Raw genomic sequence first — 25,049 nt, forward strand, 5'->3', positions numbered from 1 at the left:
CCAGTTAAGTGGGTACATGATGGTATCTCATAGTTTTAGTTTGCATTTCCCTAATTACCCCTATGGCTGAGCATCTTTTTTTAAGTTTATTGGCCATTTAAATTTCTTCTTCTATGAAATGTCTATTCAGGGGTTTGCCCATATTATCTATTGAGTTGTCTGTCTCTTACTGAATCATAGGGTTACTTAAGTGCTCTAGATACCAATCTTTTGTTGGTTATTCATAGTGCAAATACTTTCTACTGGTTAATACTTGTGTCTGTTAAAATGTTATTCTCCACCCAGAGGCCTGAGAGGTATTCTCCCCTGTTTTATTCCTGTGTTTTAAAGTTTTGCCTTTCATATTTAAGGGCTTAATAGTTCAGCCAAGTAGAAAGTATACATTAGCATGCACCTAACAACATAATTTCAAAAATATATAAAGCAAAAATTAACAAGAAATCAATTTATCCACAAAGGAGATTTTAATATGCTTCTTTCAGTAACTGATAGTAAAACCTGACAATATGATTAACAAATTTGACCATATAAACATGCAGAATCCTGCATCCAACACTCAGAATATCCAACAGCTGCAGAATATTCTTTGCAAACACACAGAGAACACTGACCATATACTTCAATCATAAGGGAAATTTCAACACATTTTAAAAGATTATAACCATACAGGCCATATTCGTCGACCTTACTGCATTTAAAACAAAAATCATTAACAACAAGTTAACTACATAATCTCATGTTTGGAAAATTTTTTTTAAAGATTTTATTCACAAGCAGGCAGAGAGAGATCACAAGCAGGCAGAGAGAGAGGAAGGGAAGCAGGCTCCCTGCTGAGCAGAGAGCCCCAGGTGGGGCTGGATCCCAAGATTCTGGGATCATGACCTGAGCCGAAGGCAGAGGCTTTAACCCCTTGAGCCACCCAGGCGCCCCTGGAAATTTTTAAGCAAACACAATTTCAAGAAAATTTATAGCCTCATATGCACATATTAGAAAACAGAATGAAAATCACTCATCTATTTCAAGAAATTAATAGAACAGCAATTTACAACCAAGGAACTTACAAGAACAAAAATTAATGATATAGAAAATACATTAGAGTATCAACAAAGCCGGAAATTTATTCTTTGAAAAGACTGATAAAACTGACAAACCTGTGGTGAGACCAAGAAATAAAATGGTACAAATAACCAATAACAGAAATGAAAAAGGAACCATTGTTACAGAGCCTGCAGACATTTAAAAGGATAATAAAATGTTTTATCACCTTTATATCAATATTTTTGAAATTTTAGATTAAATGGACCCAACACCAGAAAAATATAGATTATCAAAACTGATGTAGGGAGGGGGGTAGGTGGTGGGTGGTGGAAACGAAAAGCAAAGCATAATTTTGAAAAAAACAGAAATTTCAACACTGGTGCAATTTGACTGTATTAAAGAATTATTATTTTTAAGTGTGATAATGGTATTGTGGTTTTGTCTTTCTAAAAGTCGTTATCTTTTACAGATTCTAATTGAAACATTTATAAATGATAAAATGAGTTTGGCTTCAAAATAATACCTGATGCCACAGAACCTGTGGCTATGCCTGTAACATCAGCACAATAACTTTAACACTGAAGGTTTAACACTCACAAGCATGACTGACCCTTCTCCGCCACCTCGGGGGTGAAAGCTGAGCCGCTTCTTCACAATCTCACGCGTTGGTCGCTCGCCAGTAGTGACCAGACGCCTCTTCTTTTAGCTTCGGGGTTTTCCCGCCCATTACTCTGAGAACCAATCATCGAGCTTCGTTTCGAACCTCAGACCAATTAGCGATCCCCATTAGGCCCCCCTCCCCTACACCCCCGGGTGCGAGCCGATCGCCATGTTTCAAGGGCAGCGGGGTTGGTTCTGTGGCAGCGTCGGCCGAGAACTGAGGCAGTTCTGGGGTAGGCAGCTGGGTGGAAGGTGCGGGTGAGGTGGTGGGCAGAGCATCTCTTTTCTCCATGGGGCTTTTGTCCCAGGGTACTTGATAGGCTCACCTTGTGCTCTTGCCTTCACAGTGGCCGAAGGGGGCTCCATCAATGACCCAAAGGACGCCGACTTCTTGTTCAGCTGTGATGCCTCCCACCCAGACACACTGAGGTACCTGAAGGCCACCTGGCCGTGCCTCTCGGGTCCTGATGATCCAGGAGCTGAAGATGGAAGTCGCGGTCACTAAGAAATATTGATGATAGGAATAGACTGGAAAGGAACAAGTTTTCAGCCCTAGATGGGAAGGGGGGAGGGACATAAACAACCTTTCTCTTCTCCTTTCTGCCACAATGACGTGGCCTCCTACCTGGTCCATGAGCCTTCCCGAGTTCCAGTCTTGGGCTTCTAGCTGTCTCTCCCACAGCTCTACGTGGTGCTTTGAAGGCCATCACATTCAATATGTTTCAACCAAATCTCCTGATTGCCCCTTCACACCTGCACCAGGTCCTGTCTTCTCAAACTTAAAATGCTAGTGGTTTCTTGAGAATAATCACCCCACCCCCATTAATCAGTCGGTGGCCAAACGTTAGGGTACATATATGATGTACCCATGTAAAAGTTCTTCTTGCTCACTGCTACTATCTTCCTACACACGGTTATTACGTCTTGCTGGACTATCACACTAGCTTTCAGAGAGGTTACTCTGCCTCCAATCTGCCCACCTGCAATCCCCCTTCATGTTATCATTACAAAGCAGAGATCTAATCACCACCCTGGCTGCCCTTTCCCCATTCCCTTATTCCCCACTGTCCTGACTGCCTATAGATAATTATCCCTACTTCCACTCAGTTATTCTTTTCTTTTGAAAGGTTGAATACATTCTTGTTTCTTTTATAACCTAAAATATTTCATTTCTTTCTCCTAGAATATATCAGAGCCTTGATTACATAGAAGATAATGCTACAGTTTTTCACGCCTACTATCTCTCTGCAGTAGCTAATGCTGAAATGAAAAACTCGGTGGCTTTAGGTCATTTCATTCTTCCTCCTGCATGCTTGCAAGAAGGTTAGCAAAAATCATTTATCCAATCTCTATTAGCCAGATCCACCTAGGTCTCCCAACTTGGTTGATCTTCATTCTCAATAAGAGATTTTTGTGTTTTGCATCATTTAATATAAGTGGAAAATCATAGACTCGGGATCAGAGTGCCTTGGGTGTATATTCTAGCTTTGTTTATTGCTCATTCACACATTCACTGAACTCCTGTGTGTCAGGTTTCAACCCAGGTGCTGGGGATTCAGTAGTGAATAAGACAAAAAGCATATCTTGCCCTCCCAGTGCTCCTTGGTGAGGATCCAATATTTACTAGTTTTGAGAATTTTAAAAAGTTGTTTTGAGGATAAAATGAGATAATATATTAAGTAGTCTGACATGTGAACATTTAATAAATATTTGCTAGTTTTCAATCTCTTCATTATTATAATGAAATTTTAAGATTCATTTTAATAATGAACCCATATATTTGTATTATTTTTTATACATTGGGGTGCCTGGGTGGCTCAGTTGGTTAAGCATTTGACTCTTGATTTCGGCTCAAGTCATGATCTCAGGGTTGTGAGTTCAAGCCCTGCATTAGGGTCTCCACACTCAGTGCAGAGTCTGTTTAAGACTCTCTCTCTCCCCCTCTGTTCCTCCCTCACCCCACAACATATGCGTGCTCTCTCTTTCTCTCTAAAATAAATAAATAAACCTTTAAAAAAATAAGATTAATAAATAAAATTTTAACAGATCTGTTTTAAATGAAAACATGTTCTTTATAAGAATAAAAAGTATACATTATTATCCACCTAGACCAGTAGAGTCTAGTAGAAGTGTGAGATGCAAATATGAACCACATATTAATTTTAAATTTTCTAGTATAAATAAGAAATCTGTGGATAAAAATAGGTGAAATTAATGTTTTAAAGATTTGTTTGTTTTTAGAGAGAGAGAGCCCAGGGGAGGGGAGGGGCAAAAGGAGAGGAAACAATCTTAAGTAGACTCCCCACTTGATTTCATGACCCTGAGATCGTGACCTAAGCCAAAATCAAGAGTTAAACACTTAACCAACTGAGCCACCCAGGCACCCCTAGGTAAAATTAATTTTAAGAATATAGTTTATTTAACCTAATATATCTAAAATGCCATTTCAGTATATAACCAACATAAAAATTATTGAGATATTTACATTCTTTTTTTGATGCTAAATCTTTGAAATCTAGTGCTTATTTTACACTCATAGCACATCTCACTTTGGACTAGCCACATTTCAATATGGTGCTCATATATAGCTAGTCCAGTGGTTCCTATATTGGACAACATAGGTCTAGAGGAGTGTTACCTTTTTGTCCTCAAGTAGGCTACTGTGGAAGCTTTTGAGATTATTAAGGATGATGACATATTCCTTTGATATGCTGAACATTCTTAGAATTCCTATACTACTATGCCCACTAGACATGTTCCTCTTCCACTCTTCTTTTACCAAATTACTGAATTCTTGAGGACCTCTACTCTACAAATTTAGGAATTTTATGCCTTTTATTTTGACTGGTTGGCCTATTTTATTTTGATGGTTGGCCTGAAGACACAGATATCTAATGAAGGCATAAATTCCAGAAGAAAAAATTTATAATAGTTATTTTCATAATGCTTTGGAATCATCTGGGGAGGTTGTCAGAAATGCAAATTCCTGAGTTCCTCCTCAGTCTTCTAATTCAGTAAGAATCTGTGTTTTAAACACGTATCTTAGGTGAGTTTGATGCAAGTGGAATAACGCTGGCCTAGAAATTTCAGACTTCAGATAAACTTCAGAAAATTCTACAAAATTACTTTTAAAAAATAGTATTGGATTTGTTTTTCTTACCACAGAAATAAGAAGAAAACTTGGTAGTTTTATTTGGGAACAAGACCAACATATTCAGAGAGAGAAGGTAAGAGTAAATTAAAGTATTTGGTTAGAATCTCCAGTTTCAAAAATTTTTGAAAGCAATGTAATCTGAAAAATGCTTATTTGTGACATGTTAACACCAGTGATCCCAGTTATGGAATTTAAAGGGCATGCTTTTATTGAATATTATGTACTTTGACATTGATTTCACACTAGTACACTGACAAATTTGAGATAGTTTTGTATGAATAAAATTATTCATGTAAAAAACTTGAAAATTTGCTTTTATCATTAATTAGGGGAATAATAGGTTCACAGTATTTACCAGTTTTTTACTGCCAGCATAGATTCTGATTTACTAATTCCTGTGTTGTGTCATTTGTTAAATGTTTTGAATAATATCCCTCAATAAATGTGTACAATACTGGAAATTGACTGTTTTATAGCTTCTGCTGTTCTGCCTCAAATTTGTCAATGCTTTTGATTTACTTCAAAATCTTTATGCAGTAGCTAAATTTGAGATAATTTGATCATCAAAAAGAATGACTAGTATGAATAAGTAATGAATAATGCATTAAATTTAAAAGAATCCATGATTCAACAGTGATACTCCAAAAGCAGAAAGAAAGAACAGCAGGAAGGAAGGAAAAGAGATGAGAAGAAGAAAGAAAGGAAGGCAAGAAGGAGGGTTGGAAGGAAGGAAAGGAAAGGTGGAGTAAGGGAAATTTTCCTTATAAAACAGCTACTAAATAGAAAACCCCATTTTACCACCCCCAATAAAATAACTGATTTAGGCAGAGTCATTATTGGGTGTTAAAACCATGTTCTCAAATTATCACCCCACAGGTTACCTATTAGTTACAAAGGTAAGCAATATACCTTCACAGTAGGGAGATCTGGCAGACACCATCCTAGCCAACTGGTCAAATTTAGCATCACCAAAAATTGGAATAACCTCTCATTATGTTCAGCTGGATGTGATATAGTAGAAAGCATACAGTGATATCTATATAGTGTTCTTGTTCAAAATGTTTAACCTAATTAACACTCAGACAGTTCCAGGATGTGAGACATATCACACTAGACTCTTTAAAACAATATCATAAAAAATAAAAAACAAAAAAAAGCAGGAATACTGTTCTAGATTAAGAGACATAACAACCGAATATGATATATTAAACCTTGATAGGATTCTGGACATTTTAAAAATAGAAAGTAAAAAAGACATGTTGAGAACAATTGGGAAAATTTAAATATGGATTATTAGGTGAGATTAAATTAATGTTAATTTTCTTAATTGTGATGATAGTATTATAAAGATAAAAGAATGCTCTTTAAAGAAAATGCAAGCTAAAGATTAAGGAGTAAAATGTCATAATATCTGCAAATCTTTTCAAATGGTCCAGCAAAAAATAAAAAATGAGAGAAGGCATGCAGAGTAATAAAAATGTTGACACGTTAAGAATCAGGTGAAAGCTATATAGTACTTACTGTATTATTCTCTAACATTTCAGAGTTTGAAAATTTTCAGAATAAACACTTAGGGAGAAAATCTTCTATGTCTGAAGCCAAGCAATTAACTTATACATTTTGTATTTCTTTCATTAGTTTTTTTTTTTTTTCTCAAGTTGTCATCATCTGAAAATCATAGTTGTTTTAGTATCTTTGGCTGTGTTGTACTGAGGACCATAATATCTAATCCTTGGCTTGTGATAGTGTTTTCAGGAATGTGAGTGGTGACTGAATGGTTGTTATTTAACAATAATTATTGAGTATGCAGAACTTTAGAGCTAAAAAGCTCCTTAAAGCCCATTAATTAATCACTCAGTTCTGAAACTGAGAGAACCAAGGTAAAGAGAAGGTAAAAACCTGTTTTAGTTCACATGCTAGGCATTAGCAAAATGGAATCAAATTTTCTCAGCTCCAACCCAATCCATTATTTTTTCTATGAAAAAAATTAGTAGAGTAAGCTGATGATTCACAGACCTGTACTCCTGGGTCAAATAATACATTATATGTTAATTTAAAAAAAGACAGGGAAAAAAAATTAGTGGAACATGCTTGTAGTGATGACTGACTCTAGAAATTATGTGATTTTTATGATAAACGATTTGGTTAGTTCTTTCAAAATAATGATTGAGATTAGCCAATTATAATAATGTAACCATAGAATATGTAAGTAGAAAGGACTTCATTGAATGGCAACAACAAGGGTAAATCTCATAAGTAATTTGAGGAACATTATTATTGTTTGGAGTGGATTTGTGATCTAACCAGAGAAATTTCTTAATGGCATATTAAGTAATTATATTATGTGACAGGTACCAGTACCTGAGTCACTTTCACATAATCTTTTTGAAAAGCTTTATACACATTTTACTCTTTCTTAACTCCATAGCCTAAGACACCATTTTAATTTTGTGGGTTTTTTAAATTTTAAATTTTTCTTTAATTTTTAATTTTTTTAAAATTTTAAATTTTATTTAAATTTTAAATTTTTAAAAATTTTATGTATTTATTTGAGAGAGAGAGAGGAAGAGCAGAGAGAGAGAGAGAGAGCAGAGAGGAAGAGTGAGGGTGAGAGGGAGAAGCAGATTCCCTACAGAGCAGAGTTGGACATGGGGCTCCATCCCAGGACCCTGAGATCATGCATGACCTGGGCCGAAGGCAGACACTTAATGACTGAGCCACCCAGGTGCCCCTCCATTTTAGTTTTGGAGGGGAAATATGATTTGTTCAGTTTACTTCATACTTTTGATTTGTAAGTCAAGGGAGTCTGGGAATTTTCAAGTCAAGGATTTTTTTTTTTTTTAAGATTTTATTTATTTATTTGACAGAGAGAGAGAGAGATCACAAGTAGGCAGAGAGGCAGGCAGAGAGAGAGGGGGAAGCGGGCTCCCCTCCGAGCAATGAGCCTGATGCAGGGCTCAATCCCGGACCCTGAGATCATGACCTGAGCCGAAGGCAGAGGCTTAACCCACTGAGCCACCCAGGCACCCCTCAAGTCAAGGATTTTTAAGACAGTTTAAGTTAATAAACATTTTTTCCCTTATCTTTTAAAAACTAAAAAGTAATATGGCCACATTAGGGAAAATGTAAAAAATTGAAAAGAGAATAAAATTAGTCAAAGTTTTACGATCTAATACAATCAGACCTGATATTTAAAAAATACATAGTCTTCATTACATAGCCCTAAAAGCAGGTAGTATAATTGTGTGTGTGTGCAAAGTTTTGTGAGTTTTTGCCAACGCACTAGATTGAATGTGCCTAAGTGTATAAATATTTTTATGACTCTTGATACATATTGTCAATTTACTTTTTTGCTTTTTAAAAAACTATTTGATTGGATCATTGGTGTGCTCATTTTAAAAAATGTGATTTCTTTTGCTATCCACAGCATGATGAAGTAATACCAAATGAAATAAAAGCCCTTAGGGAAAGCAGTGAACTAGCAACAGATCAAGAAAAAGAATTATCCAAAAGGTATTGAATTCATACATTTCTTTGATATTCAGTTCAATGTAGGGATCTTCGAACACTAACTATAAGTGTTTATCTCATTTAATTTTCACAGTCTTCTTACACAATTAATATTATCATTATCACCACTGCCATCTTACAGCAAAAGAGATCTAGGATTAGACAGGTTAATTTGCTGAAAGTCATACAAACTTATATTATTAAGTGGAGAGAAGTTGGATTTGAACTGGGTCAGTGTAATTCCAGAGCCAACCACTATGATGGACTATCCTTGCAAAAGAAAAAATAAGAATTTATGTATATTGTATTACTGTTACATTATTTTTTAATTTTTTAAGTAAGGAGATATATAAAATATGAGCAGTAACTTTATTAGGATCGGAAGTTCTGAGTGATTTTCCCCTTTCCTTTCTAAATTGTTTATAATGTGGTTACTTTGGTTTAAGAAATTAATTTTAAAAAGACAGACAATCATGGATTTACCATTATGTTGGAGCCAATCTCTGAGAGGCCCCCTTTGTTTCAGGCTTATTTATTATCCAGTCCTAATTCCATATTTTCTGGTTCCCTGGTTTCCAAATACTGATAGAGATTACTGGCTATTCGAAGGTCTGGCATTTAGCTGCAGAAATAAAAATGATCAAATAGTAGTGTCTCTTTTCAATATAAAAATTAAAGGGTTAGCTCAGACCTTTGGAGAACAGTCTCTTCTGAGCCCACCAGTGATAAATAAACCTCCAAACATCCAAGGAAAAAAAAATTAATGTGGTTACATTATATAGTGTCTTCAATTTTAAGTTTTTCTTCATTTTTTACTTATATCTCTTGTACCTACTATTTGGTTGTTATAATTTGAAGTTTGTTGTTATCTAATTTACACAAAGTTGTGTATTTAATTAAGTTTAGTAAACTATTGTTTCATGGTCCTGTGACTTCTAGATATTCTACCACTTAAGTTAGAGAATCCATATTTTAAGTCTTGGGATCTCTGTGTATAGCACTCCTTTGAACTTACTCCTTTGAACATAGTAAAAAAAGGCTATGCTTTTTTTTGAGATAAGAAACTGGTAAAGAGAGGAAGGAAAATAAGAATGGAAGAGGTAAGACCATGAAGATATTCTTAATAGAGATATTCTTAATAGAGATATTCTTAATAGAGATATTCTTAATAGAAGAATATCTTATTGAAGATATTCTTAATAGAGGAAAGAATAATAATCCTAAGTGACCTTATAAGAAAAGGCTGGGAAATAAAAAATAAAAAGTAACTCCCAGTGATTCACTTGATTAGGAAAGATATAAGATATATAAGTTCTTTAGGAAATAGTTGCCCTGCAAAACACGGATGCCATCAAGGAAAAGATTGGTAAGTGTGACTATCAAAAATATTTTAAACTTGTACATGGCAATAAAAACACCATAAACTAAGTCAAAAGAAAAATAAGCACATGGAAAAACACCTAACAAAAAGTAGTTTAGGATACAAAGGGAACTTACTAATTTGGGGAAAGTATGTCCAATCCAATAACAATAACAATGGAAGAAGGATGAATAGATACCTTAGTAGGTGTCTAACCTAGAACCTTTACTTTATAGAACCACCAGAGGGTGCAGTGTGAACATAGATAAAATATACTTCGCCCTTACTCAGGAAACATTTGATTTGTTGGCATACTACTAATGGTATTGAACAGTAGGTAATGAACCAGTTATTAAACACTTGCTAAATGTGTGGCACTTGTGAGCTTATCAGTTCATTTGATTCTCATAACTTTGTAAGAGATAAATGCTATCAGCCCCATTTCACAATTGAGGAAACAGGTTCAGAGTGCTAAATGTCACCCAATATTACTTACATAGTGAAGCTGAATTTGAAGCTAAGTCTAGCTGATCCAGAATCCAAACTCTTAATTACAATGCTTTTCCTGCTTTCCAGTATGTTCCCCAAATCTTCTGAAAATTGCATGAATTTAACTATTGTTATAAACATAATGCATGTAATTTTTCAAAATTGAAAAAAAGCAATTTTAAATTATAAGCAACTCCACCACTTAGAGATAACCGCCATCAACATTAGTACATTTCTTACTAGTTTTATACAAATACATCTTGTTTTAATGTGCATTTTTCTTTAATTTCTAATGGCTTTGAAACTTTCTGAATTTATTAGCATTTTATATTTCTTTCCTGTGGTTCTTATCCTTTCTCCCCTTTTTACTGGGGGTCTTACTATTTGTCTTATCAATTTGTCTGGCATCTTCATATAATAGCTATATTATCCTTTTGCGAATTTGTCACATTTCATTTTAAATTATAAAACTTCATTTATGTATTTTAATACCTGACAAGGCAAGTCTCAAACTCATTATTCTCCTTTTATTTATTTTTTATTTATTTTTTAAGATTTTATTTATTTATTTGACAGACAAAGATCACAAGTACGCAGAGAGGCAGGCAGAGAGAGAGGGGGAAGTAGGCTCTCTGCTGAGCAGAGAGCCTGATGCGGGGCTTGATCCCAGGACCCTGAGATGCCCCATCCCAGGACCCTGAGATCGTGACCTGAGTTGAAGGCAGAGGCTTTATCTGAGCCACCCAGGTGCCCCCATTACTCTCCTTTTAAAAATCTTTTCTTTAGTTCTTCATGCCTACATATTATTTTTCATTTTCAAATTTTAATTAATCAAAATCCAACACATACAAAAGAGGGTATTATGAAAATACTGGTCCCTAGTGAGCCAGTTTCTCTCCCAGAAACAACCAATATTATCATTTCTTATATGTACGTATACTAGCAAATTCATGTAAGTATTTTCATTTCTCTTTTTTCTTAACAAATGGTGACAGACTATAAGTCCTGTTCAGTCCCTTGCCTTTTTTCACTCATTAATTTACCTTGGAGATCACTCCATATTATTGCATAAAGAGCTTTTTCATTTTTATACTGTATAGTGTTCCACTATGTGGATTTTTCATAATTTACTTAACTAATTGCTTATTTTTTTAAAGATTTTATTAATTTATTTGACAGAGAGAGATCACAAGTAGGCAGAGAGGCAGGCAGAGGTTTGAGGGGGGAGGGAAGCAGGCTCCCTGCTGAGCAGAGAGCCGATGCAAGGCTCTATCTCAGGATTATGACCTGAACAAAGACAGAGGCTTAACCCACTGAGCCACCCAGGTGCCCAGGCTCCCCTCTAGTTGCTTTTTTAAATGGACTTTTAGGTAATTTCTAATTTTCTGTCTAAAACAATGCTTCAGTGACTGATTATGTAATGTAACTTTTTAGGTAAGTGTCTGTAGGGTAATTCTTAGGAGGTCAAAAGGCATGTAGATTTGTATCCTTGATAAGTCTTACCAAATTGCCTTCCATACAGGTTAAATCAATTTATGCTCCTACTGGTTGTGTGTAAAAGTGCCTTTTCCAGCTAGGGGAACCAAACATCCAGGTTTGCTTAGAACTGTCCTGATTTTAACACTGAAAAGTCCCATGTCCTGAGAAATCCCTTAATCTAGGGTAAACTGGGATGGTTAGTCATCTTATTTCACGATACCTCCCCCAACACAGAGTACATCATGAATTTTGGTCTTTGTTAATCTAATAGGTATAAAATGGTATCTTAGTCTCGTTTTGTTTGAATTGTTATTATTATGAACAAGGTTGTGTGTCTTTAGTTGTTGGAGAACCGCTTATATCTTCGTTTCTGTGAACTGTTTGTTCATATCCTTTGCACATTTTTCTATTGATCGAGTTTTGCTTTTATTTTTTGATAAGAACACTTCACATTTTAGGAGAATTGCTTCATTGTGAAATAAGTTAGAATTAATCCTTAGCCTATTGTCTTTTGACTTTAAAAAATGCTAGGTTTGGGGCGCCCGGGTGGCTCAGTACAGGTTAAGCTTCTGTCTTCGGCTCAGGTCATGATCTCAGGGTCCTGGGATCGAGCCCCTCATTGGGCTCTCTGCTTGGCGGGGAGCCTGTTTCCCCTTCTTTCTCTGCCTTCCTCTCTGCCTACCTGTGATCTCTCTGTCAAATAAATAAATAAATAATCTTTTAAAAAATGCTGGGTTTGTCATGCAAATATATTTTACTATATACATTAATGCTTATTAACTTTTTTTAAAAATGGCTTTCAGGTTTTGTGTTGTACTTAGGGAAGTCTTCCTTCTCTTAAGATTATTATTATTATTTTTTGCTTTGGTTTCTTCTTAATTACTTATTTTTCAATTTAAATTTGTAACACATTTGGAATATGTCTTTGTGTAATAAGTGAGGTGGGGATCCACTTTTTTTCCTTTCCTCCAGATAGCTAACTACTTGTGGCTATTGATTAAATAATTTATCTTTCCCTCCCCTAACCTGCCTTAAAATGCCACCTTTATCATAGGGTTAGATCCCTGTAAGGATTTGGGTCTGTTTCTGCATTTTATATTTTTATATTCCATTCATTTGCCATACATATGACTCTGTTTTAGTTCTTTATAATATGATTTAATATCTAGTGCTAGTTTTCCTCTTTACTCTTTTTCAAATTTTCTTAGTTATTAACTTCTTGCTGGTTTGTTTTTCTGTCTGAATTTTAGAGCCACCTTGTTCATATATTTTTAAAAAGTTACTATTGTTACTTCTAGTAACATTACAAAAAATATATAGATTAACTTAGGGAGACTATCTCTGATACTGAATCTTCTTATCTGAGAAAATGGTATTTTTTCCCCACTTGTTCGAATTTTCTTTTGTGACCCTTGAGGAACATTTTCATATTTTCTTCATATAAATTTTATATGTCTTTTAAGATTATTGCTAGTTTTTTTTTTCCATTCTATTATAAATTTGGTCTGCTTCTTATTAGATATTCTAACATGTTGTTGTTCAGGTAAATTTTAGAATTATTTTTTTCTTAACCTCTAAAATCCCTATTGAGAATTATGTTAAAATTTTTTTTAAAGATTTTATTTATTTATTTGACAGAGGGAGATCACAACTAGGCAGAGAGGCAGGCAGAGAGAGAGGAGGGAGCAGGCTCCCTGCTGAGCAGAGAGCCCTATGCAGGGCTCAATCCCAGAACTCCCGGATCATGACCTGAGCAGAAGGCAGAGGCTTTAACCCACTGAGCCACCCAGGCGCCCTGAGAATTATGTTAAATTTTAAGAAGAACTGATAACTTTATAATTTTTTATATTCCTCTGCAGGAGAATGTTTTTTGTTTTTCTTTATTTTCCTTTTCTATATTCCAATAAATTTTCCCATTTTTTTGCATATAGAATGACAAATATCTTGTTATGGTTATTTCTAGATTTTTATGAATTTTGTTGCTGTTGTGGATTGGTTCATTTTTTCCATTTTATTTTTATTAATTATTGCTATTATATAGGAAAGTTATTGATTTGGGGATATTTGTCTTATAACTACCCACTTGGAATCTTTAAGATTCTAGAAATATTTCAGTGATTCTCTTGGCTTTTCAGGGTGTACAATCATATCATTTGTTAATATGAAAGATTGCTTCTTCCTTTTTACTAGATGTCTTTTCCATTTCCTTCTCTACCCTCCCCCATCTCATTGCTTAGCCAGAAATTCTAAAGCCATACTAAATAACAATAATGGTTATCCTTTTATAGTCCCTGACTCTTCTGGGAACATTATTTTGCTTTGTTTGAAGGATCTTATCCTAACTGAGCTGTCATTTCTTTTGTAAGAGTTCAGGGTACCTGGGTGGCTCAGTCAGTTAAGCATCTGCCTTTGGATCAGGTCATGATCCCAAGTCCTGGGATCAAGTCCCACATCAGGCTCCCAGCTCTTTGGGAATTCTGCTTCTCGCTCTGCTCCTCCCCCAGCTCATGCGCTCTCTCTCTCTCACCTGCTCTAAAAAAAAATCTTAAAAAAAAAAAAGAGTTCATGGGGCGCCTGGGTGGCTCAGTGGGTTGGGCCGCTGCCTTCGGCTCGGGTCATGATCTCAGGGTCCTGGGATCGAGTCCCGCATCGCGCTCTCTGCTCAGCGGGGAGCCTGCTTCCCTCTCTCTCTCTCTCTCTCTCTGCCTGCCTCTCTGTCTGCTTGTGATCTCTCTCTGTCAAATAAACAAAATCTTTAAAAAAAAAAAGAGTTCAGATGAAATCTAATTTTTAAACAAATTGAAAATAAAGCTTTACTTTCACTAAGTATAATTTTAGATTTTTTAAGGAAAATAATAAATTAAGGATGACCCCAACTTTATTATTGAGGTTTTTATTTTCATATAATTGTATTATCTATTGGTTATATGTAGTCTAAATACAGTAAACATTATTACTTGGCACAGTTAGAAAACAGAATATTTTAGTTGAAAATTACTTAGCTCTTAAAAGTGAGAATATAATTAATTATACTACACAACCACACTCAGAATACTTTAACTTTTTTTCTTTTTAACTCAGAAGTCACTTCAGAATCTTAGTGTACCTCATGATTTCCCCAAAGTTCATTTTTTATTTAAAGCATCGAAGTACTAGTTAATAGAGTTCTAATTCTTTAAACACTGAATAACAAAAAATGCTATAATTATTTCAAATAAACACCACTATACTTTCTTTGGCATATTTAAGATTATATATATATATATATATATATATATGCATATACATATATATATTTTATCTAATTATAAAATATTATTGAATTATTTTGCTTTTAAGAATACTGAAAAGACTTATGCCTCTATATGCACAAAAAATATGTTTTGTGAAGTGGCCAAGAAAGCCGAAAATATCTATATGGGAACTTGTATTACTTAGAAGCACAAAAGAAGTCTACACTTAACATTTTCACCCAATAAGATTGAAGTCTGCTCAAAAACAAATAGATTACTGTATATATATTGTCTGGAATAATTTCTCAGGGAAAAGCAAATATAAATAAGACTATCTGTATGTTTGATTTTATAGCACAGAAAAGCATTTTATAAGGACTCCAGTTACAGAAAAGCAGATGTACTTCCCTCTTCAGAATTATCCTGTGAACAACATGGTAACAGGTAATTTAAAATAAAATAAAATTTAGAGAAAACCCAAGTAGGGAAGAAACAAAAGACTATTTTGTATAATAAATCATTAAATACCCAATGTACAACAATGCATTAAATAAATCTGCAGAACTGACCTAGAGATAGGTCCCATGTTTTCTGTTAAAACATTTGTCTTTTGGTAGCGTGAATATACATCCTTGTGTACACAAGACAGTCCCAGTTTATGTCTGTTGTCCTGGGATCAGTTTTTTTCTCTCGGGTGTCCCAATTTGGAAGATAAATTATATGGACATCTCTAATCATAGTTTTCTCTGAGAATCTGATGAAACATAGACCCCCTTCCCTAGCATACACACATACAAACATAACACACCAGCTTTGCATAAAATTTAAAGAGGTTCACAGGTGTACTCGGACTCCATATTTGGGTTTTCTAGTACCTGACATGTAGAAAGACTGCTTACTAAGGCTGACATGAGGGGGTGGAACCATGGGAACCAGATGACACTGGCCATTGGGATTTGGACAGTGGTAAGTGAGGTCGGTATTTATATACTTTGATCTGGGTAGTATTCAGTAGGGTCACGGATTATTTTTTAAAATATCGTGTTTCAAACACAGCAACTTAGAAGTATAGGTTTTTGAAATTTAATTTTTAAAAATCATTTCTATATTTATCACATTCTCTTTATCAGTGTCAAAACTAACTCTTGCAACTAATCCACAAATTCTTATATCTTCTCTCATAGTATTATTCCTTCTTACATTTGGTTGAGCCATTTGTTTCATTATTTTTTTTCTTCTGTTCATAGCCTTTAGAAAAGCACTTTATTATTATTATTATTATTTTTTAAAGATTTTATTTATTTATTTGACAGAGAGAGAGATCACAAGTAGGCAGGCAGAGATAATGAGCCTAATGTGGGGCTCAGTCCCAGGACCCTGAGATCATGACCTGAGCCCAAGGCAGAGGCTTAATCCACTGAGCCAACCAGGTGCCCTAGAAAAGCACTTTAAAAAGAACTTTTAATGTGTCTTCTGAGGCTGTGTCTGTTACCTAGCTTTGACAGCAGAGAAGTCAGTTCTGGGGTTCTTAGGAGCAATCGTGGCCTGCAAAGGACAATGAACTAAGTAGAAATACTTAAGTTCTAATATCGGGAGCAGCGATTGCTACCCTAATTTATCCCTAGGCCTAAACATTCAGATAAAATGTAGGTACCCCTTAAACCACGGTTGTGGCCCATTAATGGTATTGATTTTGTTTCAGGCAACTTTATCACCAGATTCTAAATGTCTCATGTTCATTTGGATTTACCAAGTGTTTGATAGCATATTTTAAAAATCAATGTTAAGTGTTAAAATCAGCCGTATAATAAAAACAAATCCTTAGATTTGGACATGTAATAATACTGTTCTCTTTCACTGCTGACTATTCAAAAGACATGAAAGTGTTGTATTAAAAACAAACTAAAAAAGAACTATAAAAATAATCATTAGTCAGATTTTTTAAAGTAAAATTTCAACCTGCGATAATCTTTTGTTAATTTTGATAGAGCCAAAGTAAAATTTTCTGATCTTTTTATTTTCTTGATCATTTTCTTTCCTTATATTTCTATATTAAGATTTTATTTTTTTAAGTTTATCTATTTATTTTTTTAAAGATTTTATTTTATTTATTTATTTGAGAGAGAGAGCACAAGCAGGCAAAGAGGCAGGCAGAGGCAGAGAGAGAAGCAGGCTCCCCACTGAGCAAGGAGCCCGATGCGGGGCTCAATCCCAGGACTCTGAGATCATGACCTGAGCCGAAGGCAGCGGCTTAACCCACTGAGCCACCCAGGCACCCCAGTTTATCTATTTATTTTAAGTAACTTCCACACCCAACACTGGGATCCAGCTCATGACCCTGAGATCAAGAGGCATGGCTCTTCTGACTGAGCCAACCTGGTGCCCCTACATTAAAATTTTTATAAAAAAATGTTTAAAAAATTTAAACTGTACTTTCTTGAAAGAAAGTTTCAAGCCTTAGAGATGATTCTTTGGCTTTAGTTTTGATGTGAAATGACAACTACTTCCTTTTTTTTTTTTTTAAATCATGCCCATCTGCTTTATAGGAAGGAATAACTTCTTGTTGGAATATAGTGAGTGACAGTTCTAATTTAGGCAGTGGTAATAACTTCTGTGACTGTAACTTGACTGTGTCTTCCTCAAAATGGATTGGGTTCAATTCAATGAATGTTAAGTTTCTTAAAATAGAACTAATTAGATTTTAGGTTGTAGAAAATACAAGTTGGAACTATACCCTAGAACTGGTGGTCCCAAGTTGTGACAACCAAAAATATCTTCAGATAGTCCCAAATGTCCCATAAATGTCCCATAAAATATCAAGGGATTTTTTTTTTGGTCTGTTTTTGTTAGTTTTTGCTTTTGACTGGAATTAAATTATTTTAGTCTGATATCATTACTTATCACCCATGATAAGAAATTCTGATTGACCGCTACATGTGTGACTAATTTTTTAAAAATTAGTAAATAGGGTGCCTGGGTGGCTCAGTGGGTTAAAGCCTCTGCCTTCGGCTCAGGTCATGATCTCAGGGTCCTGGGATTGAGTCCCGTATCCGGCTCTCTGTTCGGCAGGAAGCCTGCTTCCTCCTCTCTCTCTCTCTCTCTGCCTGCCTCTCTGCCTACTTGTGATCTCTGTCTGTCAAATAAATAAAATCTTTAAAAAAAAATTAGTAAATAACTGTAAATAACTTGTAATGTAAATATCTTGCAGGCAAAAATTTTCAAACCAAAAAGTTCTGATAATTAAAAATTTGGGAACTTATAAAAGATACTGTATTAGTTACCTATCACTGTGTAGCATATTGCTCTAAAAGTTAGCAGCTTAAAACAATGAACATTTATTACTTGATAGTTTCTGAGGGCCAGGAATCCAACAGCATCTTAATTAGATACTCTGTCTCAAAATCTCTCCTAAGGTTGCAGTCAAGTTGTCAGCTAGGCTGAAGTTACTCAGGGACAAGTGGTACTGGAAAATCCATTTCAAAGCTCACTCATGTGGTTATTGGCAAGCTTTGGGTCCTTGCTGATTTTTGGCCAAAGGCCAAACTCCTCACCAAGTGGGCCTCTCCATAAGGCTGTTCACAACATGGCAGGTCACTTTTCTCAGAGTGAGAAATACAAGAAGGGAAAAAGAGCATACCCAAGACAGAAGCCACTGGTCTCTTTTTCTATCCTACTCTTGGAAGTGGCATACAATCACTTCTGCCATGTGCTGTTGGTCATACAGACCAACCTAAGTACAGACTCTCCTTCTAGTGACTACACAAATTTGTGAATACCAGGAGATAGGGATCATTTAGGGCCATCTGGGAGGCTGGCTACCATAGACATGTATGGAATTCTTCACCAAGAATACCTTTCTTAGGAACTTTCTTTTCTTCCCCTCAATTTATCTGATACACAGAAATAGTCATTTCCTAAAACATGAGCTTGCTCCTCACCCCCAGCATTTGCCTTGGGAATGAATACCTGATTTGAGTTGGGCCAGTCATAGCTTTCTCTAGATTTTTATACATAGAATGCAGCCAGTCAAATCATTCTCATTCAGGTGACCATAGCTCTTCAGATCTAAAACTTGGAAGTCATGTGGGTCCATGTTTCCTACCATGTAAAAAAAGCCAACTTGCCTCAAGAGAGAAGAACTGAAATTAACACGCAGAGAAAAATTGGATACCAATGAGAGACAGCCGTGAGCTCTGGTTACTTCTGAGGCCCTGCAATATGTCTGCCTTCCTCACAGTTTGGTTGACACAGCGATCTTTCTATTAAGCTAGTTTAGTTTGAGTGTCAGTGAACTTCAGCCTGAAGTCCTAATTACTTCAAAACTGCTAAAAATAATCCATTTCTGATGCAAAAATGTCCTATCCTTCTTATAGGAATATTTTTATTACTATAAAAATTATTTTAAAAATTCCTATCCTCACACATACCTTTAGAAACTTCACACAGTGCAATTAACTAAATGTTAATATTTTCCTTTACTAGTTTATTTTACATAGAAACCTAGTCATTAGGCAAAGATCGTGAACCATATGGAGTATAGAAATAGTGTCCAAGAGATTTTCTAAAGTAAATGATTATGATTAAAATATCTTTAAAGGGGGCACCTGGGTGGCTCAGTGGGTTAAAGCCTCTGCCTTCAGCTCAGGTCATGATCCCAAGGTCCTGGGATCGAGCCCCGCGTCGGGCTCTCTGCTCCGCAGGGAGCCTGCTTCCTCCTCTCTCTCTCTCTCTGCCTGCCTCTCTGCCTACTTGTGATCTCTGTCTGTCAAATAAATAAATAAAATCTTTTAAAAAAATATCTTTAAAGACACTAATCAGTTTTATATTAGTGAATTCATAGTTAATTTATTAACTGTCAATTTATTATATATTATTAAAAGCAATCAAACTATATGCATGTGTACCGCATGTTGGTGGTGGTATTCTAAAATCAATCATCTTTGGGGCGCCTGGGTGGCTCAGTGGGTTAAGCTGCTGCCTTCGGCTCAGGTCATGATCTCAGGGTCCTGGGATCGAGCCCCGCGTCGGGCTCTCTGCTCAGCAGGGAGCCTGCTTCCTCCTCTCTCTCTGCCTGCCTCTCTGCCTGCTTGTGCTCTCTCTCTCTGTCAAATAAATAAATAAATAAATCTTTAAAAAAAAAAAATCAATCATCTTTGAGCTCTACCAGAATTTTTCTCACACAGTATTGACTTCTAAATTAGCTCTCAGTTTTAATATTAATTATAAATATATTACTCATAAAATATAATCACTCAGATAAGCAGTTGCTGTGAAGATAATATTGCTTCAAGCCATTGAGCCCTTTTTTTTTTTTTTGAAGTGAGTAAAAGTTTATTAAGTGAAGGCAAGAACAGATAAAAAGGGGAAAAAAGCCCTTTAGAGTGAGAGGGGTCCCAAATGGGTTGCCCTAAAGTCATTGAGCCCTTAAGCTTTTAAGCTCTCCACATTCTAAGATGGGTTTTTTACTACTCTTATCAATTTCAGATTACCGTTATCAAAATTAATCACACTCATAATCTTTGTTGACTAAGCAATAATACTGATTATTCTTAATCTATTATTTTTAAAAGATTTTATTTATTTATCTGAAAGAGAGCATGGGGGTAGGGGTTAGGGCCAGAGGGAGAGAGAGAAGCAGACCTCCCCCCAACACACACCTTAGAGAGCAGGGAGCCCGATTCGGGATTCAATCCCAAAACCTTGGGATCATGACCTGAGCGGAAGGCAACTTAACCAACTTAGCCACCCAGGCCCCCCTTTCCTTAATTTCTTATTATAGAATGCTAACCCTGTGTTAGCAGTGCAGGAAAGTGTGTCCTGCTCTACTAGTGAAGATGAGCTGTTTGTGTTGTTAGTAGCTATTGGATAGATAGTTCTAAGTTATTGTACTCTAAGCCAGACACTTTCCAGTTATTTTGGTCTAGGTACTTTATGTTTTATCCTCAACCTGGACATTACACTCTCAGTAGTCAAAGTGGAAAATAAAATATTTGTGTTTTAAAAAGAGGTAGAAGGGGCTCCTGGGTGGTTCAGTTGATTAATTCAGTTTTAGCTCAGGTCATGATCTCAGGTCCTGGGATCCAGTCCTAATTTAGGCTCTGTGCTCAGCATGGAGTCTGCTGGAGACCGTCTCCCTCTCCCTCTGCTCCTCCCCTGCTCACACACTCTCTCTAAATAAAAAAGTAAAAATTTTAAAAATAAATAAATAGGGTGCCTGGGTGGCTCAGTTGGTTGAGCGACTACCTTCGGTCAGGTCCTGATCCTGGAATCCCAAGATCGAGTCCTGCTTCAGCCTCCCTGCTCAGCAAGGAGCCTGCTTCTCCCTCTGACCCACCCCCTTCTTGTGCTCTCTCTTATTGTCTTTCTCTCTGCCTCAAATAAATAAATAAAATCTTTTAAAAAGATAAAAGAAAATAAGAGGTAGATGGCTGCACGGAGTGGGGAGTTGGGAAGGAGGTGTTCCCTGGTAATTATCAAGTTTCATAGAGAATCTTCTCACTGGCATTATTTCTTCTTTTCACTTTTTTCTAAAAACTTTCTTTAGAAATCTTAACTCTAATAAATCAAAGATACTTCAAAACAGTATGATAGCATGATAGGATTTCAAATACATGTATTTTTTATTTTGTAGGTTATATATCAATTGATGCCATGAAGAAATTCCTTGGGGAGCTACATGACTTTATTCCTGGAAGCTCAGGATATTTGGCATACCATGTTCAAAATGAAATTAACATGTCTGCTATAAAAAACAAATTGAAGAGAAAATGTTAAGTTAAATTTTCTTTATATCTAGGCATTTGTTTTTTCTGAAATTTTACCAAAGATGTGCATAATTTTACATTCTTCCCTTTGGGAGAGGGGAATGGGGAAATGGGGGAGAATTCTGTTTCTTTCTCAAAATGTGTCTTCCGGAATTTCAGAGTCATTCTGTCTCCATGATTTGACATTTAAGCTGGATTTTTTCCCCCAGCTTGTAATGTTATGTCCACAAATCCTGAGTATGCAGTTGTTATGGAGTAATTGTCTTTAAAACACTTAATAAGAAGTCTGTCTGTCAGATGGTCTTTCGGCTTTAACATTCTATTAATTATATGTTTTTCTAGGTTTAGTGCTGTGAATACTAAGTTTAATGATTCTGGTCATCTTATTTTGATTTTAAAAAATTAAAATGTTATTGTTACGTTCTAAGTTACTGTTTCTATCTTGAGAAATATGGAGAAAAAAGTTTTAATGATGCAGACTTCATGTGTGGACAGTTCCTGATAACATGTACCAGAAGTGATTTAATGTATACAATACTATATCATCTGAAATAGGTCCTCAAGTCACCTTAGAATCACGGTGCTGGAAAGAACCTTAGAGAACAATGAGGAAGTGAAGGCCTTGAGAGTGTGTCCTGCATAGAGTGACTAACTAGGGGCCAAATAAGGACTAGAACATGACTGTCTTGATTTTCCTAGTCAGTTCCTCCCACTGTCTCACGTGATACGTGCTGTAGCCTGTTTCAGATGTAACTGACAGCAGATCTGCAAAAGGGACCAGAAACCAGCCAACATGCTTGGCTTATTTTTTAAATAATGATTTCAAGACAGCAACTTCTTATCTTTATACATATGGTCGTGCTATATAGAACCTGGTGGATTTATTACTTTATATATATGATATATTTTTTGTGAGGCTATCATCTTTTTAAAACTGTACTTTCTCCTAGGAAGTGCATACCAGCTGCAGAATTATCTAAAGAAAATGCACTTTTTAAAAGTGTTTGGATCATTTGGGCATATGTGGGCTCTGACCTTTCCTTTCTCCCATGATTCAAATTTCATTATACAGCATATTATGGTAATCTCAGCATCATTTGAAAATTCTATTTTCCCCTTATGGTAACTTTTCTTTATTTATATTTGTATTTATAATTAACTCTTCTGAACTTGTAAACTAAAACAAAACAAAACAAAAAACCCCCACTAAACTAAATGTTAATAACCTTTTCCTGAAACATATTAAATGTTATCTCTCCTGAACACTTTATCTCAGTCACATTGTTTCTTACATAGAAACCAAGCCTGTCTGTGGATCTCAAATTAATGATTAAAAAGACTAAGTAAATTTACACTAAGTTGTGATTTCTGGGAATGTTCAATATTTTTTCTGATAGTGTTAATACAGTAAATAAAAAACTACAACCACAGTGATTTCTAAGGGAAATTAATTACATCTTTAGGAGTATAGGGAAGATTAGATACAATGCATATCCTTGAAATACTACCAGAAGCAAAAAAAAAATAAAAATAAAAATCAGTTGATAATGTAAGCCCTTTGGAATTGGAAACATATGAACAAATAAAAGAGGCAAAAATAAAGTGTTTTGATAAAAATTGATGGTCTTAATGGGACCTGAAAGGAAGTGAGATTTTACTTATTGTTCATTTAAGCGACTTTTTATTTGCCTAGTATATCTGACTGATATTGCCTCTGGCTCCCATCTTATAAAAATGCTCTCCCCATTTTAGAACTTTTGGTTATTTCTCTACCCTTTTGCAAACATGTCTCCTCTGATGCTTTTCACTATTAGGCATAGTTATTCCTCATACTGCTTAATTTAGTGTATAGTTCTTAGTTCATCTTACTTCTTTCATCCTTTGTGACCAGATTATTTTTCTCTAGATTTTGGTGGGGTTTTGTGACAGATAAATTACGAGTTACTGGGAGAGTCTATGAGTTTTCTGAATGTGTGTTTCCCTTTCTTTCATGATGATAAAACCCCTAATTTCTACCTGGACACATGATACCTGGGATAAAGACCATATTCTCAGTCTCACTTGAAGTTAAGTATGGCTCTATCACAATGTTTTGGTCAATCAATGCTCAGCAGAAAGGGCATCTGGGAACTTTTCTTAAAGACCTTTGGCACATACACTTGGTCCCCTTTCCTTCCACCCCTGCTCTTTCTGTTTCTTTCATCTTGTTGCTTGGATGAACTGTAACAGCAAGAACTATACCCTATGGTTGACAGAGCAGTAGACTGTGCCTGGGACCTGTGACAGGAGCCTGGGATCCAGAGGTCATTGGAGAGATATCTGCCATCTCAGCCCTGGGCTGACTTTAAGTGACAGAGAAATAAACTTTTGTTTTGTTTAAGGCAGTATATTTTCATGTCTCTTGCTGCTAGAGTAATTTGAATTGAGGCTTAAGGATAGGCCACTGACCTTATTGTATGGGAAAGAATTGTGTGGAAGATACTAGTTCTTTACACCTGTAAAGTATTGACAGATTTGTGATGTTGGAAACATGTAGATGACCTTAGGGATATCACCTATCTATTAAAATGTTTTGTAGTAGTTTTAGTAAAAAACGGTTCTTTCACATGGTGTGTTTGGTTACACTAAGCAATGTGAAAAACTAAAAATAAACTGTTTAATAATGAACGAATAGAATGGCACCTTCAATAATTTTATTTATCTATAAAAGATTTTATTTGTTCATGAGAGAGAGAGAGAGAGTCCAAGAGGGAGCACAAGCAGGGGGAGGGGCAGACCAAGAGGAAGAAGCAGACTCCAGGCTGATCAGGGAGCCCAACCATGCTCAATGCTGGATCCCAGGACCCTGGGATCAGGACCTGAGCCAAAAGCAGGTGCATAACCGAGTGAGCTACCCAGGCACCCACCTCAAATCATATTGCATCAGTTTAATAGAATTAATTTTTTCTTTTTAATAGCTTTATTAAGCTATAATCACATACCATATAATTCACCCATTATATATAATTCACCCATAAAACCATTAAAATGGTTTTTAGTATCACAACAGAGTTATGCAACTACCACCACAGTCCGATTTAGAACATGTTTACCACCCCAAAAAGAAACCCACTAGTAGTCATTGCCCATGCCCCCTCCTCCCCACCCCCAGCCCTAGGCAACTACTCATCTACTTTCTGTCTCCATAGATTTGCCCATTCTGGACATTTTATATGTACAGAATCATATAACGTGCTCTTTGATGACAAGCTTCTTTCACTTAGCATAACATATTCAGAGTTGATCCATGTTCTATCATTTATCAGTACTTCATTTCTTTTTATTGCCAAGTAGCATGCCATCGTTTGGAAGATACTACATTT

The 25,049-nt window shown here is 35.6% G+C and overlaps 1 protein-coding gene across 1 annotated transcript; it reads left to right on the forward strand.

Moving 5' to 3' along the window:
- The first annotated feature begins 1,842 nt into the window (after positions 1–1,842).
- TERB2 (telomere repeat binding bouquet formation protein 2) lies at positions 1,843–23,272 on the forward strand. The gene is made up of 7 exons (XM_047737596.1): positions 1,843–1,931; positions 2,046–2,127; positions 2,882–3,021; positions 4,864–4,925; positions 8,280–8,365; positions 15,279–15,367; positions 21,555–23,272. The coding sequence occupies exons 1-7, from the start codon at positions 1,868–1,870 to the stop codon at positions 21,695–21,697; spliced, it is 666 nt and encodes a 221-aa protein (XP_047593552.1). The 5' UTR covers positions 1,843–1,867; the 3' UTR covers positions 21,698–23,272.
- Positions 23,273–25,049: the final 1,777 nt, after the last annotated feature.

The sequence above is a fragment of the Lutra lutra genome, chromosome 7 (genome assembly GCF_902655055.1).
Source record: "Lutra lutra chromosome 7, mLutLut1.2, whole genome shotgun sequence".
In the NCBI taxonomy this organism is placed as follows: domain Eukaryota; kingdom Metazoa; phylum Chordata; class Mammalia; order Carnivora; family Mustelidae; genus Lutra; species Lutra lutra.

Coding starts and splice junctions, on each gene's coding strand:
- TERB2 (XM_047737596.1), top strand. CDS start 1,868: ATGTTTCAAGGGCAGCGGGGTTGGTTCTGTGGCAGCGTCGGCCGAGAA. Junction 2,128..2,881: donor TCCCACCCAGACACACTGAG/GTACCTGAAGGC, acceptor TCTTTCTCCTAG/AATATATCAGAGCCTTGATT. Junction 8,366..15,278: donor GAAAAAGAATTATCCAAAAG/GTATTGAATTCA, acceptor TTGATTTTATAG/CACAGAAAAGCATTTTATAA.